General features: G+C 44.7%; 1 protein-coding gene across 2 annotated transcripts in view; it reads right to left on the reverse strand.

Annotated features, from left to right (window-relative positions):
* Positions 1-17,215, reverse strand: part of ABCA1 (ATP binding cassette subfamily A member 1) — a 119,218-nt gene that overhangs the window by 84,430 nt on the left and 17,573 nt on the right. For both annotated transcript variants that reach the window (XM_044443848.1, XM_044443849.1), the window contains 3 exons: positions 12,342-12,480; positions 3,638-3,731; positions 1,927-2,068 (listed from right to left, as the gene is read on the reverse strand). In XM_044443848.1, the coding sequence (XP_044299783.1) occupies positions 1,927-2,068; positions 3,638-3,731; positions 12,342-12,407 (302 nt within the window). In that variant the 5' untranslated portion in view covers positions 12,408-12,480. Of the gene's footprint in view, positions 1-1,926; positions 2,069-3,637; positions 3,732-12,341; positions 12,481-17,215 lie in introns of those variants that run through there.

Raw genomic sequence — 17,215 nt, forward strand, 5'->3', positions numbered from 1 at the left:
AGCTCATACACTTTTGATTCTAATTTTACAAGCTGCTCATAGAAATGTCTTATTCCTTTACATCGGAAACACCAGTTGTGGCAAAAAGACCACATTTCCTCAAGGGGTCCACATAGAAACAGAGCGAGTCAGAAGAGGCCTCTTGGGCCATCTAGTCTGACCCCCAGCTCCAGCCGGCTCCACTCACAACATGCCCACCATGTGCGTGTCCAGCCTATCTTTGAACCCCCCCACCAATGGGGACTCAACGACCTCTCGTGGAAGCCCATTCCACACCCTCGGGGTCCTAACTGTCAGGAAGTGCTTCCAGGCATCTAAATGGAACCTTAAAATGACACTTTAAGTTTGGCACAAAGGGTTAGAAGCACGAATCATGATTATGGGGCAAAGTATGCCTGGTCATAACCTCTTCAGAATACTTGGGCAGAAGCCAGTTCACTGTTCTCAGTAGGACTGTTGTCATCCATCATCATGCTGGACAAAAATACTTGGATAAGCCAGTGTACTTGTGGATAAGGCCCCTTTCGTCATGCTATTACCCTGCCTCAGGTGAATTTTTTTTACTGGATCTGCAGATGTCACCATCTTTGATTTGTAACCTTCCCGTTTTTCTTACCACTGGCTCCATCTTCTTCACTTATTACAGAGGATCAGTTAAAAAAGATGGAACAGCTCTGCAATGCCCTTTTATGGGTAGTCTGAGGTTATCCATTTGAGAGCACCCCCAGACTGCAATTCGGGAAAACTGAGAGCAGAGTAAGAGTGGGAAGACCAAATACGAGATGGCTCCACTCAATAAAGAAAGCCACAGCCTTGAGTTTACATGAGTTGAAAGGGCTGTCAAGAAGAGGACATGCACATGGGCCCTATGTGTGCTGTGATCTGATGCTCAGGTGCTGGGGCGATGCTGGGGTGACTTGGCTCATGTGCTGACAGAGAGGGCTCTGTGTCCTTGCTGTGGCATGCATGCCATAGGTTCGCCACCACTGCCCTAGGACATGGAATGGGCTTCCATGGGAGGTGGTTGAAGCCCCATCGGTGAGGGTGTTCAAGGAGAAGCTGGACATGCACATGGTGGGCATGTCATGAGCGGAATTGGCTGGAGCCAGGGTCAGACTAGATGGCCCAGGAGACCCCTTCTGCCTCCCTCTGCTTCTCTGTCTCTCTGTTTCTATGATTTTGGAGGGCCTTCACTCATGAGGTCACTGGCAGTCAAAGATGACTTGATGGCAGGATACAAAGACAAAGCCAGAGCTTCTGAAGGAGTTAGCAACACGTCAAAAGGAGAGGCTTGAGGAAACCCTGGGTTTTTCTCTGCTTTGCCACTGAATTGCATTTGAAAGTGTTAGACAGTAAAAAAGAAACTCTGAAAAGCTTTAGCTCAAGCAGTATGATGGTAGAGTAGCCTTCCTCAACCCAGTGCCCTTCAGATGTTTGGACTTCAGTTTCCATCAACCCCAGACCACACAGCTAATAGTCAGGAATCCTGGGTTGTGGTCCAAAACATCAGGTTGGGCAAAGGTGTTCTAGAAGTCTCTGTGTAGTCACCCATCCTGGGGGGCATTCTGTGGTAAACACAGGTTGTGTGAGGTGAGTTGGCTTATATGTTTCTTTCTGCCTGCAGAGTTTGGCCTGTATGAAACTTTTCATTATTCCTTGCTCTGCATGTTCTGGCCCAACATTTCCCCCATGTGATCACTCGACTTTCTTCACATCCCTTGTTCTTGTTATAGGCTCTGCCAGCCACCGCCTCCACACATCTGTACAAATGCTTCCCGTGGCTACAGAAAAGAACACCCTGTCTCCTTAAAAATGCAGTCCAGGGCATTGGTGTTTGTCTCTCCCCGCCCCCCAGTTCTCTTCTTTGCACTTAGCCCAGTACTTTTCTGTGGACCAAAGTTTAATAAAAAGATGCCTGGTACTCACATAGATTTGTTAAAATTTCCGACAATGCCTGGCGATTCCCCAGGTGTTGGGTAGCGGAAGCAAGGATTGTTGGCATTACAGATGATCCCTTGGACCCAGGGCAATGTTCCAGCAGAAGGCATGGCCTTGTTGGGAAAGTGACCTAAAACACAAGGGCAAATATTTAGGACATTATACTCTCCTTTTAAAAGACAAGTGTCGACACACCAACTCACCCCTGCAAAGCTTCCGTCAGAGAAGATGACTGCAAGAACTGAGTCTCTGCAGCAGACATTTCTAACCTGTGCAGAGAATGCACACCCAGCAATAGGATGGCTAGATGCTAAGGATGATGGAGCTCTTGTACCTTCCCTAAATGTGGAATTCTGTATTCTGCACAATTGTTAAAGGTTCAGAAGCTCTGTCTTCTTTTGCTTCTGGCTATCCTAACCCAGGAAGAGTTTGCAAACAATTCTGGGGAAATACATCAGCGGATAATTGTTTCAAAAGACTATAGAACCTCTTTGAGCAGAGAACAGAACAGACAAATGGAATATGCTTATCTACCTTGGGAAAAGAACCCTTTCTCAAGCCTCTTCCAATTTTCCTACATCTATAAAATCAACAAGAAACAAGTGTCTATAAACACAACCTCACCAGCTGACAAACAGAGGGATATTCAATTTTTCAGAATAGCAGATTCTGATAGTATCAAAAAAGATGAAGGATTTTAAACCATTGGGCAATCCTGCAAGTTCCCCTTCTATCACCAGCTGATTACTCACTACTCTCCTACATTCTTGCAAATTCTGGGCTAGGATCAGTCAGTCTGTTATCTTTAAAATCAAATGGTACAGAGCCCACCATGCACAGACTGTGACCATCCAGAGGACTTATAATACTTCTGTTTTTTGCAGGTTAGTACACTAAGCAAACCAAAAACCCTTGAACTGTTAATGGTTCAGCAGTCCATCATTGATGGCCTGCAGGCTATGTTCACCATAGTGTCTTCCAATTTTAGCAGGTCTTGCTCAGACATGATTGAGCTAGGATTTGTAACTATAAATCTGAATACTCATAATGCACAGCATTTTAAAAGTACATAAAACTTCTCTTACCCTAACCTTCCTCACAGGGTCATTGATATTCCCAGGTTACTTCCCCAAGCTCTTTGGAGGAAGGACATGTAGTATGTATGAGATGTGATAAGATATTTCCATAAAACATGTCACATTTTTTGTAACTCTTATTTCTCATTTTCTATTAATAATTAAGTATTCACAATAACAAAATTTGAAAAAGAAATGCAAACAACAGAAAATAACAGTTTGAAACAATCCCATTAAGACATTTTAAATTAATCTGAAATCTTCATAATACTGATTTTTCCAGCATCATATCACCAAATAGCCAACCTGGGATCAACTTTTGATTAAAAAAGAGAACTTAGTTTTAAAAAAGCATCATTTAAAATTTGGGGATCTTATAGTAATTCCCTTTTTAGATCCATTCTTAGTAATGACAAAAGGCTTCCAAGGAAGGGAATATAATTCAAATCTGAGGATTACTTACACTTTTTGTAGACTTTTGAGCACTCCTTCCTACCCAATGTATATACAAACATATACATTTCTCACCTCTTGCACACTATTACTCCCCTTTCCTTTCCAGGTTTACACTGTACCAAATGTTCAACAAAACACTGTACCAACAGACCGTGTTTCGTACTTACATTCATGTTGTTCATAGGGTGGATAAAACAGCCGTATGGAGATCAGAATAAAGAAGATAAACAAAGGCCACATAATTTCAACCACCAGCTGCAACTAGAAGAGAAAAGGGAGGAAAAGCAAAGTATTATACACTCACACTTTGTGGGATCCAGAAACTGAGAACAAAGAGGTGAATCTTGCCTAATCATGATCAAATATCTTGGTTTATTTGAACATTAGACCAGAGATGTGTCTAGCTTCATATTTCTATTCTGACAGAACAGTGCAGTTAACTCATCTAGCTACAATTCAGTATTTGGGCAAAGTTTTTTAACTGGCCACTGAAGGGTGACCTGTTTTGTTGCATACTGGAATTCACAGATATCTGTGTCTGATTTACAGGTTAATCATTTTAGACTAGTATGCTCTCTAGACCTGGTGCTCACCAGATTTTTGCTCTAGCTAACTTTGTAAATAATAAAGGATTTGGGGCTTGTTGTGCAAAACGTTTTGACAGCACCAGTTTGCCATTAGCTTCTCAAATCAATATGTAAGGTTATTTTCTTGCAAAAAAGCACAGTATCTTGTAAAATGTGTACACATACATGCACACAAGCATCTCTCCCACCCCGCACAAACTTCCAGCTCTTGAAGACTGTACCAAATCTGGAACTGATTTTATTCACTCAAAGGGAAATATTTCATATGCTCATCTGTACAGTTCTTTCCAAGTGACACGTTTGCATGTCAGTACAGGAGCCACTGTTCAATGCCCCCACATTGCTTCAACATGAATATCTAAATTTAGATAACTGACATTTAACAGAGGGTCAAAGATATACAGAAGTGCTGTGGACATTACTGTAACCAGCTACATATGAACTGTAAATAAATCCCACTCCTTCTCCCCTGACCACAAACAGAGTACATAGGGCAGGCCTATGGCTTGGATTCAAGGCACATGATACCCCATCGAAGCTAAACTATCTGATCTGGTTAGTATTTTGACTGGTGACAACATGGGAACTCTGCATACTATCTTGGTCTCCTTGGGTAAAAGTGACTGGGAGGAGGGTGTAATAAAGAATCAAATGCCTTAACACAGTAGAATTCAGAGATACAGTGGTACCTCAGCTCACAAACGCCTCAGTTAATGACCAAATTGGTTTGCGAACAGAAGTTTCTGAAAAAATTTGCCTCAGGTCGCAAACTCTGCATCGGGTGATGATTGCAATTGCGTCCGTCTCCCCCCCCCCCCCCGCCCATGCCCGAGCGCGCCCATGATCGTGTCTGTTCCACCCCCGCAAGCATGCCTGCGATTCCCCATCTATGGCCACAATTGCGGTCGCACGCATGTAGGGATGACGAACTCGATCACAGTCGTGCTGGGGGAGGGGCAGATGGCTGCACTCGTGCTCGGGGGTGGGGGGGGTGGCCGCAATCTTTGTTGTTCTTTGTCACTTTGCATCAATTGTTTGTGGTTAAAAAAAATACAGTTACAGAACGGATTAACCTTATTTACATTGAACCTTGTAGGGGAATTTGACTTGATTCACAACCAATTAGGTTCACGACCAGAGTCCTGGAACGGATTAAGTTTGTGAGCTAAGGTACCACTGTACAGTCACAGGGCCCATTTGAATTGTGTAGCAAAAACTAGTGGGGGTGGTCCCACCTTTGTCCATTTGTGCCTGATCATGGACCCTCTTGCCACTTTTCTCATGGGCTCATACAAGTGGCTAAGGGGGACCTACCCTGCTATAGGAGAAACATGGCACGCTAGTAGTGCCACCCCAATTGCATCATCAGAGGCCTCAAAGAAGGCCCAGGTCCTTTTGACCTCCATCTTAAGAGTCTAGAAAATTTGACACTTCATGAGGTCATGCAAAATGAATCCCTCTCCAGAATCTATCTCCAGGCCTGAGTAGTTTGTGTCCTCTAGAACACAGGTAAAGAACCTCAGGCCCAGGAGGCAGGTCCACTCCCTCAGGTCCCAATCTGGTCCTTTGGGATTCCTCAGAGGGTACCTCCTCCTTTTCCAACCACCTTTCTAAAAGGCTGACCTGCCTTTCCTGAGGCAGGTATGTTTGACCCACCCCTTTGGCCTTCAGTGGGGCCCACCAGTGGAATGCAGACCCCATAGCGCTTTGAATTTGGCCTTCGGACCGAAAGAAGTCCCCCAACCTGTTCTAGAGCAGTGGCAGGCAACCTTTTTTGAATCTAGTATGCCAGAAGTCAAGACTGCAGTATGGAAAAAGGCAGCTCTAATGTGTTCTGCACTACCTATACAGTCCTCCAGGGTTTTCAGTCCACCGAACCAGAGGGTAGGTAGTCCTGCTGGGGCTGACTGGAATGTATGTATTATGTATTTATTTACTGAATGTATATACTTTCTCTACTAGATTCTATGAGTGGTTCACAGTCACAACAATGCAAAAACAGATAATAAAACAGTTAAAATACTATAACCATAATATAAATATAAAAATTATAACAGCAGAGGAATTAATCAAAGCATGGTGAATTAAAATCATTAAACCTCATAAGAGTTTTCTCTTAAATCATTACAATAAAAATCAATTATTAAAATGTCTGGAGAATCAAACCATTTTCATTTGCTGCCAAAAAGACTGTAATGAAGGGACTAGGCCAACTACTCTAGGGAGGCTAATCCACGAGTGGGGCACATTCACCAAAAAGGTCCCTCTTCTCTTTGTCATCCTCCTCAACCCCTTAGATTCTAAGGCTTAGAAGATGGCTCCTTCAGAAGAGCCCCTGAAGCTGATCTAAGGTGGTAGGAGGTGGCAGTCCTTCAGGTATCCTGGTCCCAAGCCTGGTCTCAAGGCATAATTTTGTATAACTGAGCAAAATTTAATTCTTATTACCAATGTTTAAGTTGTAGGTAGTGTTACTTAAGGAGCCAGAGTGGCACTACCTATGCACAAGAGGACTGAATCAGCAGGCTTCTGTAAAACCTGAAGTTTGCAGAAATACAGAGAAAAGAATCACATGTTCAGGGGAGGAATAAACCCCCTATCAGCTCAGTGAGGACTGAGGATGCTCAGTAACCACTGAATGGTGACTGACTGCTGGAGCGGGTAGTAGAAAGCCAGATGGTAGGCGCTGGTGGAATGAAGTGGTTGGCATCTTGATCAAGGAGTGTTCTAGATTGCAAACATATATGACAGGGCCCATTGTTATTTTTCTACAACCAAACACTGCTGTTAATCATAAAGATCTTTTTATTTAAAAACTAGTACTTAGATTGTTTGTTTGTTTGTCTGAAAGCTCCTTTCCCCCATAAGAGCTCAATCCACAGAAGGCTTGGCCTGCATTTCCCTTCCCTTTTCCAAACTGCAGCAGCTGAAATAACCATTGCGAAAGTTGGGTACAAAGCTCAGCTTGACGTGTGCAGTGCAAGAGTTACATTGGTGCTGTGCTGCTGGAAGTTGTCCAGGACAAAGTATATCCTTGCTGAACTCTGTGGGTGAAGAACTACTTCAGGGGCTTGGACTGAGCAAACACGCACATATTCAGGTCTTCATTCAGCATCAATGCATGTCTATTTGAAAACAGCCAACTATCTAAGAAGATGGTACAAGCAGTGCTACAGAACAACAAGAGTGGATGCAGTATAGACTGCTAGGCCACTAGGAGCCATCTGGCATTTGGAGTGGGGGGGCGTTCAATGCCACTGCCTTCCCTACAGGTCCCAAGCACCAGAAAATTTACCAGTATTAGTGGCAACTCACACACAGCTGGCAGGTAAACTGGGGTCCTCCAGGTGTTTCGGCCTACAACTTCCATGATTCCCCACCATTGCCTAGGGCTGATGGGAGTTGTAGGCCAAAACACCTGGAGGTGCCTACCTCTGCTATGCGCTGATGGTGCCAATGCTTCATTTACATAATGTCTAGGTCAATGAGGGCTTCAAGCTTATTGGTGCATCTTTGCTGAAAGATGCTGCACTCGTGGAAAACTGACAGCCAAGCACCAGTAGTACAGTTGGACTTTGGAGCTCCACAGTCTGCCATATCCCTGACATCTTGCATGACCGTATAGATCCTACAGAACCTTGGCTCATGAAAAGGACTGGCAGTCAACATTACTTGGGCATATGTTTACACAATGGGTGGTAAGCAGAGACAACTGTTTGTCGAATAGGAACTTACCATGGTGTGCATGTGAACGCTTTGGAAGCTGTCATGTGTACCATTGTGGCAAATTGCCATTGTATAAACGGCCAGCTGTAGTTACCTGCTATCAGACAGCATTCTCTTTTCTATGACCTTGCATACAGAAGTGGAGATGGAAAATCCAAATTGTTGTAAAGTAGCTAATGGCACTGAGAAACAGAATCAAGATCAACTGAGAATTGCTAGGACTGATACAGCCAGGCAATTCACACAGGTATCTCCACTGCTCTACAACACAACTTTAGGTGGCAACATCAGCCAGAAAGTCACAGTTAGAACTTCCACAGCATGTCACATCAGCATTAAACTTAGGAATGGCCATGTGGTGCCACTCCAAATGCTTTGATCTCCAACTTCCATTAGTCTTAGTCAGCACAGCCAATGGCGAGTGATGATGGGACTTGTAGGCCCAAGCATCTAGAGGGCTAAAACTTTCCCAGTCCTGCGTTAACCACAATAATTATAACTGAAGCTAGTATATAGGGTCAAATGCAAGCTAGGCTATAGGGTTAATTGCTGCTTTTCTCCTCTACCATATATATAATGCAGTGCATGATGTGGGCACTCTGTGCGCTTGCTCAATTGCACAATCCACCCCCACTCCTTTTTTTCTGGCCATGAACCAGACTTTGTCATGTTATGACACTCAAAGAGCAGAATGCCTCGGTCACATGTAAGTGTCAGAGGGAGGGACAGAGAGAGAGAGAGGATGAAGGGGCACGCTTCTTCTCCACCATGCCTCTCCTTGGACAAGTGCTGAAGACTGAAGCAGTGAAAACTCAGATGAAGAGCATGCATTAGACAGCCTGAAGGAAAACTGCTGAGATTATTAGTTGAGGATGCTGCTGCAATTTGATTATCAGCAACTTGTATCTCCTACATCACTGCTTAAGGGTTCAAGTTTCCAAGAAAGAAAAGTTCACGGGTGGGTGAAAGTGAACTATTTCCCCAAAGAACACCCTTAGCCAACCTTTTTCATATGGGTTTCCTGTCTCAACACCATTTTTTGTTAAAAAAAAAAAAAAAAAAAGGAAAAGATCCTCTTCCTCCTGGACAGAGTGAGTTCATCACAGAGCCGAACAGATTTGGTGAAGACAGATTTGTGTGTGAATGTGAATTGATAGGCAGTGTTTGTAAGTGTGTATGTGAAAGTGTGGGATGACCACACTCACTCTGGGCTCTGGCAACATCCACTGCTGGAATGCAGCCCCGACACATGACCCTTGCAGCTAGAAAGTTCTTCCCCTCCCAGCTATTGTGCCAATGGAAGTCCTGTCCTTATTGGCTCCCAGAAGAAAAAATGTCACTTCGAAACAAGAAAAACCGCTGAGATAGCACCCACACTGAGTTTCAGAGGGGCTTAAAAACAAAAAAGTACCATGAAGTGGGATGCTGACCTGAGAAGGAGTCTTGAAGTTAGGAATGGCATTATTATCACAGGGGATGGTACTGGAGAACACTTCTTCCACAAAAACACAGAAAGCAGGAACTCAGTTTTTGCTGGGTGGAGAATATATTTGCAAAGCACTTCTCCTGTCTGATGAGCGAACCGTCTTGGTTAATGGCCAGTATAGAAATCAAACAAACAAATAAATGAATGTTCCAGGAATAGCATATATGCTGTGCAAGAAGCTGTCCAGAAGAACTTGGCTCATCAAGAGACAAAAGCATAGGTCATAACACAATGCTGGAAGCCTTTCTTTTTTAATGATGGCAATCAGGTTCTTCTTGAAACTGGCAAAGAGGTCACTAGGGGCTGGGGGCATTATCAGATTCAGCTGCCTGACTGCATATACTGTCTGTAGGGATGCATCAGCATGGGCAGTCTTCTTTATTATCTTAGCTAATCATGTGAATTTCACAAGAAGATCAAAAGTAAACGGTAGGAAAAGTACTTGGAAATGGGCACAGTTAACCACCTTCATGTGCCCATGTTCACATTAACATTGTGATACAAATTTTGCAGAAGCAGAGCTCTTCCATTGACATAAGTTCCAGATGAGTAGCTATCAGTGCTTAGTAATCCACCCTTTGTTTTCCTAGCAGTCCTGACATACTAAAATCTGGCGTAACTCCATCCCAGGTTTTATTTAGGACTCAGGTTCTTTCCTTCCCCAGCCTGATGCTCTCCAGATGTGTTGGACTGCAATACCTATCATTCCCATATAACTTGAACATTGGAAATGATAGGAGTAGCAGTCGTACACATTTAGAAGGTCGTGAGTTAAAGAAAGCTGCTCTGCTCAGATTTTTTTAAAAGCTGACTTGTGCCAATGTTTTGTACTTCTCAAGCGATTTTGAGGATTCCTTTCTAATCAAGGGAAATGCTTAATTTTCCCCAAACCTTCTTGGTTTTAATCCACTTTTCAAATCAGTTCCTAGAGGTGCCAAGGGGAATTTTTCCCCTAAACATGTGAAGGGTGTGTAAGGGAGGCAATTTTAGTCCCAACCATTCTGGAGAGGGAAAAAATACCGAAAAAATACTGCCCTTCATACTGAGCAGATTTGAGAACTGCATTGCCAGGAAGGACACCCCCCACCTGTAATGACTTAGAGTGAAAACGGAGGCATAGCTAATTGGATTGCAACCCCTGTCAGCCTCAGCCAGTGTAGTCAGTGCTCAGGGATGACAGAAATTGCAGGTCCAAACACTTGGAGGACCACATATTCCTCATCTCTGCATCAAGTCATGTCCACAGTACACCTCTAGACCCAGGAACCACAGTATCTCTCGCTAAAGAATGCTAGGAAATGCAGCATATACCTTCGGTGTACTCAATTCCAAAGCCCAACTACCCTGTACTAGTACTTAGGACCTGAGGAATGAGGAAAGGCGAACATTTTCGACACAACCGAGTTGATGTGAAGCAGCATCAAGGCACACCGATTATAAGTCAATACTGAAGAATATTAACCTTAAAAGCAGTGAGACTTTAAAAGAGGATTCCCTTAGGACTCTTCATCCAGGATAGTTCATTCCTGGGGTCAAACAAATCCCTGGAATGCAAAAGGTAGATCCCATCCACCCACCATCCCAGATCTGTTGTTAACAGTTTGGAATGCTCCTGTGACATTACCTTACCATAATGCAGGAAAAGTTGATGGATAATAAACAGAGCTATTGGCAGTTCTCTGAGTTTCTGGCAGGTTTTTGTTGCATTGGTGTAAGATTTTGAAAATGAATGTATGTTCCTTATAATCTGCATTACATACAGAGAACCACCAGAGTGCTTCTTTATCTCACATTTTGAAAAGACATCTATATATTTTCAGGAGTCCATACTGCTTATTCTACCCACTGTAACATGCCTGTTACACCTAAGATGAGGGAGCACACAGAGTTTTTTTCCCCTGTTCTGTATATTACTGAAGATCCATTTATATTATGGTTTTTGCATCAGGCATCAAATTGTGTCAGGAAACATCTCAGACAGAGCTTAAACATAACACAAATCACAGGGATACCACTGAAATAAACATCCTGTAGTGTCCTCTGAGTAGGGTTGGGACAAGCCCTTTTGGAATCCATCCCTCTGGCATCCATGGACCTCTGCTTATGCTCAGCCTAGTTCTAAAGTGAGCCAAAACAAGAGGAGCAACTTTCCCCAGTAGATGTAGCTTCCCAAAAAATGGCTGCAGGATGCAGAAGAGGGGTGCTGTAATCGGGTGTGCTGGGCGCCATTCCTGCTGACAAACCTTCTTCCCCGCCCAGTGCAGCTGGCAGCAACAGTGCCAGGTGCAAAAAAGGGGTGCAGTTTGTGCAGCACATGGAGCCTGATTCCTGGCCAGTACCCCATAAATACTGGGAGCACTCACCAGGTACTTGAACTCAGAACCACTGCAATGGGCACTGGAATTCAAGGAATCCACTGGATTCCCACTCCCAAACAGATTCCTCATGTATCCCTATGTCCAAGCAGCAGCAGCAGCAATATTTGAATATACTTAGCACACAATACAGCACTATCATATTGTGTGTTTTCCTGCTTCACATCACTGGTAGCCTCTGGGACAGGTGGCCAAGCTCACTCTGAAACACTGCTGTGTCACATGGTAAGCAACTGTGACTGCACTGAAAGACAGGAGTTGCGGGGATGTCCCTTTGCAGCACTCCTGTTGTCTACACAATGCAAGATGGATTCTCAGGTCCTGTTCCACAGGGTAGCCCTGCAGAGAGGGCATGTAAGCAGCAATTAATTAAAATCACCTCTTGCCCCTTCTATTAGCAGAAGCCTCCACTGGGTCAAAGGCCTTTGCATGCATGGAAACACACCTTAAGACCCAACTCATGCAGCTTCAAGTCTTACAGGCCAAGCCCCTTTAAATAAAACGTCAAAAATTGCACCACACTTGAACCCATTCAGAGGATAAAGATGGACCACGTCAATGGGAGTTTTGCACATCTGAGTGATGCATGCATTTATTGGACCAAAAACCAAGACCTGAGAAGGCCCTGCATTGGAAACCAAGACACAATATACCTGCCTAGTTCGGGAATGCAAATCTCATTGTGTGCCTGTGAGCTTACCGTTTGCCTCCTCCGAAAGGTGAAATTCTTCCATAGCAGCAGGCTCAGCTGTGTCCAGAATGCCATCTTCCCTCTGAATATACCAGCAGCGCCACAGATGGCAACAGCACACAGCAGAGACACTGTGGCTGGTCATCAACTAGAAAGGATACAAGGAGGAGATTAGCAGCTGTAGCTAGTTTTTAAAGAAGAACAAATAACACCAAGGGCCACATCTGGATCTTTTTGCCTGTGCCTCTGCATCAGCCATCCCCAATACCATGCTTCTTAGCTATCAGCTCCGATCAAAGAACTAGAGCACTTTGATCTGAAGTCCAAATTGGTCTTCACCTTGGGAAGCTGGCATTGCCAGATGTTCTTTCCAAATGAGCCACCAGATTCTGTACTCTGGCTGGTACCAACTCTCCAAAGCTTTCGGAAGACCCAGCCAGCAGTAAAACTTTAAAAAAAAATGAGTCCAAACACATACTCTTACAATTGGCATTGCATAAGTACAACCATTTACAAATATTTTCTTTGCTAAAAGGAAAAAGCACTGTGGATCTGTGGGTAAGTAGGTGAGGGTCCCCAGCCCATTCATAAGGAAAACTTATGGGACCATGGGAGTCACCTGTACCTGTAATACTGTCTAACTTACAAATCCTATGATTAAATAAACATGAGCTCCTGAAATGCAACACAGACAGACAAACAAGAACTTTAAATAGCCATTCTTGCAGTAATCCAAAACAGACTTTGCAATTTTGGATATAAAAGATCCTGACTATCTTGACTGCATAATTTTATATCTGGTTTCTAACTGCATATAAACAAATCAAATTTTGTACGCCTTTCTCTGAGCCTTACATAGTTCATCACCATTATGGCATAGCCCAACATTTGAACAATCCATTTCTTGAAGTTACATGTTTTGGGGTGTTTCCAACATTTTGCCAATAATAACTAAGCAGCAGTTTACTATGCAGCTTGCCAATTCTGACCATTCTGTTTTTATTGCTTCTTTTGCATGTGCTAATAAAAAGATTAAGTCGTCTTAACTTATGTGCAGTCCAAGCTTCTCTGCATAAAGGATCTTTGTGTTATTCCTTTCTCTTTTGCATGAGAACAAATATACCACATGCCCTGGGGCATTCCAATCATACAGGCTGGATTGTTTATTCGTTTTAGATAGCACTGCTATTTAACTGGAGATTTGGGGAGCGGGATCTGAGATCTACTGCATGCAAAACATGTACTATACTACAGAGCAATTAGCATTCCCTAGGAACGGAGGCGGATTGGCCTGGCTGCCAGGTACATTCTGTGGATAAACATACCGGCACTGCTGCTGAAATGTGTGAATGTCTTTGGGGAGAATGAACTACATGGAACAGGAACCAAGTATCTGTACAGTGCCCTCAGCTCAGAAGCAATGATCCAGCAAACCCAACATAAAGGCTCTTTTTTTCAGATTGTTTTTTCAGGGTAGCAGGCAAATCAAGGCTATGGTTCTGGGTGGGCCCCTGCAGAGCACAAAGACTGTAGCAGGGGCCAACAGACAAGAGGTGTGCCTCTTCTCACCACTTTAACTGACTTATTTGCCTGCCTTTCAGATTGGTCCAGGCATTGGTGATGGTGAGGAACAGCAAGGGATGCCCCAGCCTTCTTGCACAGGCTGTCTGACGGTCAAGCAAGCCGACGGTGGCAATTATGAGGAAAAGGACAAGGAGCAGTCGCAACTGGCGACTGGGGCGAAGGTGCCCGTGAAGGGTGTCCTGCTCAAAGGTCTTCCAAAATTTGGAGCTGGTACTGAAGCAAACATTTTGCCTCCAAGGGACACCCAGTTCTGTAGCTCTGCAAAGTAACAGTTTGACTTCTGGACTCCTACAATGACCTGAAATCCATTTCCACCCCCTGACCACTCTGCCCTTTGCCTAGTATCCTATTTTCACAACTGTATAGTTCAGGGGGTAGAAAATGGTGCTGTGGCAGTTCATGCTCCCCTAGTCCCTCACCACAGCTGCACTGAACTAACAGTCAACAGCCTGAAGGAACTGGAAAGCTCTGGCAGCAGTGCAGCTGTTTGCTCCCTGATTAGGAGAAAAAAAGTGCAGTGGGGGGAAGAAACCTTTCCCCCAGAAAATAACTATTGTGTCAGCAACTAGGCAGACTTATACAACCTCTGGAGAGCAGACAGTGCAGGTCCTTGGCAACTGAACTGTCTATACTGAGAAAAATGCCACTCTAACCAGTCACCATGCTTGTATGACCCGCGTGAACTGCTTAAGAAACAATTCCTAGAAATTAGCCTTTCATTTTCTGTGCTTATTTTTAAGTAAGGATATAGCCTTCATGGATTTGGAGATTTATAGGCTCCTGCATCTGAAAACCCTTGATCGTGTGCAGAGGTGAGCACCTTGTGGCCCTCCAGGTCTTCTGGCCTACAATGCCCACCAGTCCTAGTTAGCATCACCAATGGGTAGCTATAAGCCGAAAAACCTGGAGGGCCATAAGTTTCTCACCCTGGTCTAAAGTTTCAGGCCTGACTCTGAAGCTTTTCTATAATCAAGTACAGGAGCCTGTGATGTGCTTAGCAGGCTGATAGGAAGATATGGATGGTCAGACCCAGCTCCCATCACAACTATGCCAACCACCAGAATTATATGGAGCAACCCTACACAGCAGTGGTTCCTACAATAGACAGGAAGCCCTATACATTCTCAGCTGAGTTACATGGCCAACAGTAACTGGCCTCAAGTCCTATGAAATGGGTGGGTACCACCCACTACAGGCCACAAGGAAGTATGGGAACCATCTCTATGTGACTGCTAGTTTCACTGGAGTCCTAAGTATGTGAAAGGCAAATCTTATCCCCTTGCTCCCTTGGAATGGAGGACTGGAGACCAGGCTGTTCTCCAGTCTCCTAATGCAATAGCCTGCAGGGCCATTCTGAAGCATCTTGGCATGCGAATATCAGCTTGCCCTGCTGTTTCTGATGTGCTGTCCTTGCTCCGAGAACAGATAAAAAAGATTTCAGCCTCCTGGGGAAAATCAGTCCAGGCTCTTTCATAATAAGGATCAAAGGTTGGATACAACTCCGATTGCAACCAGTGTTTGACTTGAAAATAAGTTAGGTTAGGCTCCCAGATTTGAGTTCTTATTGATTTTTCAATCCAAAGAAATGACTAACTTAAAAGGAAAGGGGAAAGAACACTAAATTGCAGCAGACATTGTCCTTTTACAGAGGACAATCTCTATTTGAAGGTCTCTCAGAGCACAGTCCTCTAGGGCATCCTCTATTTGAAGGCTTGTCCTGTCCAAATCTGGTTTAAGTTAATGATAAAGAACAATAAGAAGGGAAAGCAGCAGGGGCCTCAAAGCTGTCCATCAATAGTTAGCAGGACCACAGACTCAGAGAGAGAAGCAGGCTGCCAGGCCAGTCTTCCTATTATGGTTAGATGCACTGTTTTCCTTCTTGAATATAATAACAACTCAGAGAAAGAGATACACATGAAAATGTTAAGCAAACATGTGTCTTTTTTTGTGATGCCTTTCCTATCTGTGGGGCCTCCATAAGTGGCCATCCTACTGGCAAAGACACACCACCCCAAGAGAGCTCCTGCCATCCTTGTTTTTATGATTGCCCATGACAGTTAGGAAGAAGCTGCACCAGAAAATTCTTTGTCATGCCTTGCCTGTTCCAGGCCTTGTCTCCCTTGTGCAAGGGCCACCCAAATCTTTGGGCCAGTCCTGGGCCTGCATGCTAACCTAAAAATATGGATTCGCCTTTCAGGCTGCTTCCTACATGGGTGCACATGGCTTCAATCTGGTTCAAAAACCACTGGAAGAATTTGGGTTTCACAATGCTTGTCATTGGAGTCTGTCCACCGACTTAACGTTAGTTCATCTAGTATATAATAGTCAAACAGCAAGAACACAGGTATGCCAGCCCTGAGGCAAGCCAATCCTAAGAGATTTTGGTTTCACAGCCAACCAAAGCAGCTCTTGCTGCCGGCAGTATTTATTTCAGTCCTATGGCCTGTATAAACCTGCCTATGTTCTCCAAGGCCTCAGCCAGTCTCAGCCTATTTGGAATCCTGTCATCACCCCTAAACTCAACAGCAATATGGCCTGTTGCAACCATCGACCATGGTATCCTTCGGGATAGGCTTGCGGGAATGGGGGTCGGAGGCACTGCTTTGCAGTGGTTCCGCTCCTATCTCAATGGCCGGTTCCAGAAGGTGGTGCTGGGGGACTATGGCTCTGCGCCATGGCAGCTATGCCATGGAGTACCGCAGGGGTCCATTTTGTCCCCTTTGCTGTTCAACATATACATGAAACCGCTGGGAGAGGTCATCAGGAGGTGTGGGCTGCGGAACCATCAGTACGCTGATGATACCCAGCTCTACCTCTCGTTTTCCACCAATCCAGGTGAGGCAGTGGCTGTGCTGAACCGGTGCCTGGCCGAGGTAATGGGCTGGATGAGGGCCAATAAACTGAAGCTCAATCCAGACAAGACGGAGGTCCTGTTGGTTGGCAGATCGGGCTTCGGAGAGGGTGAATTGAACCTTGTCCTGAACGGGGTTGCACTCCCTCTTAGGGACAAGGTCCGCAGCTTGGGAGTGCTCCTCGACCCGGAGCTTTCACTGGAAGCTCAGGTAACAGCAGTGGCGAGAAGCACTTTCCTCCAGCTTCGGCTGATTCATCAGCCGCGCCCCTATCTGGAGAACGACTGCCTTGCGACAGTGACACATGCGTTGGTGACTTCCCGTCTGGACTTCTGTAACGCGCTCTACGTGGGGCTACCCTTGAAGACGGTCCGGATACTTCAATTGGTCCAAAATAGAGCTGCCAGGCTGCTGACGGGGACTGGACGTTATGTTCACATGACTCCA

Source organism: Varanus komodoensis, unplaced genomic scaffold (assembly GCF_004798865.1).
Source record: "Varanus komodoensis strain SLA01 unplaced genomic scaffold, ASM479886v1 scaffold43, whole genome shotgun sequence".
In the NCBI taxonomy this organism is placed as follows: domain Eukaryota; kingdom Metazoa; phylum Chordata; class Lepidosauria; order Squamata; family Varanidae; genus Varanus; species Varanus komodoensis.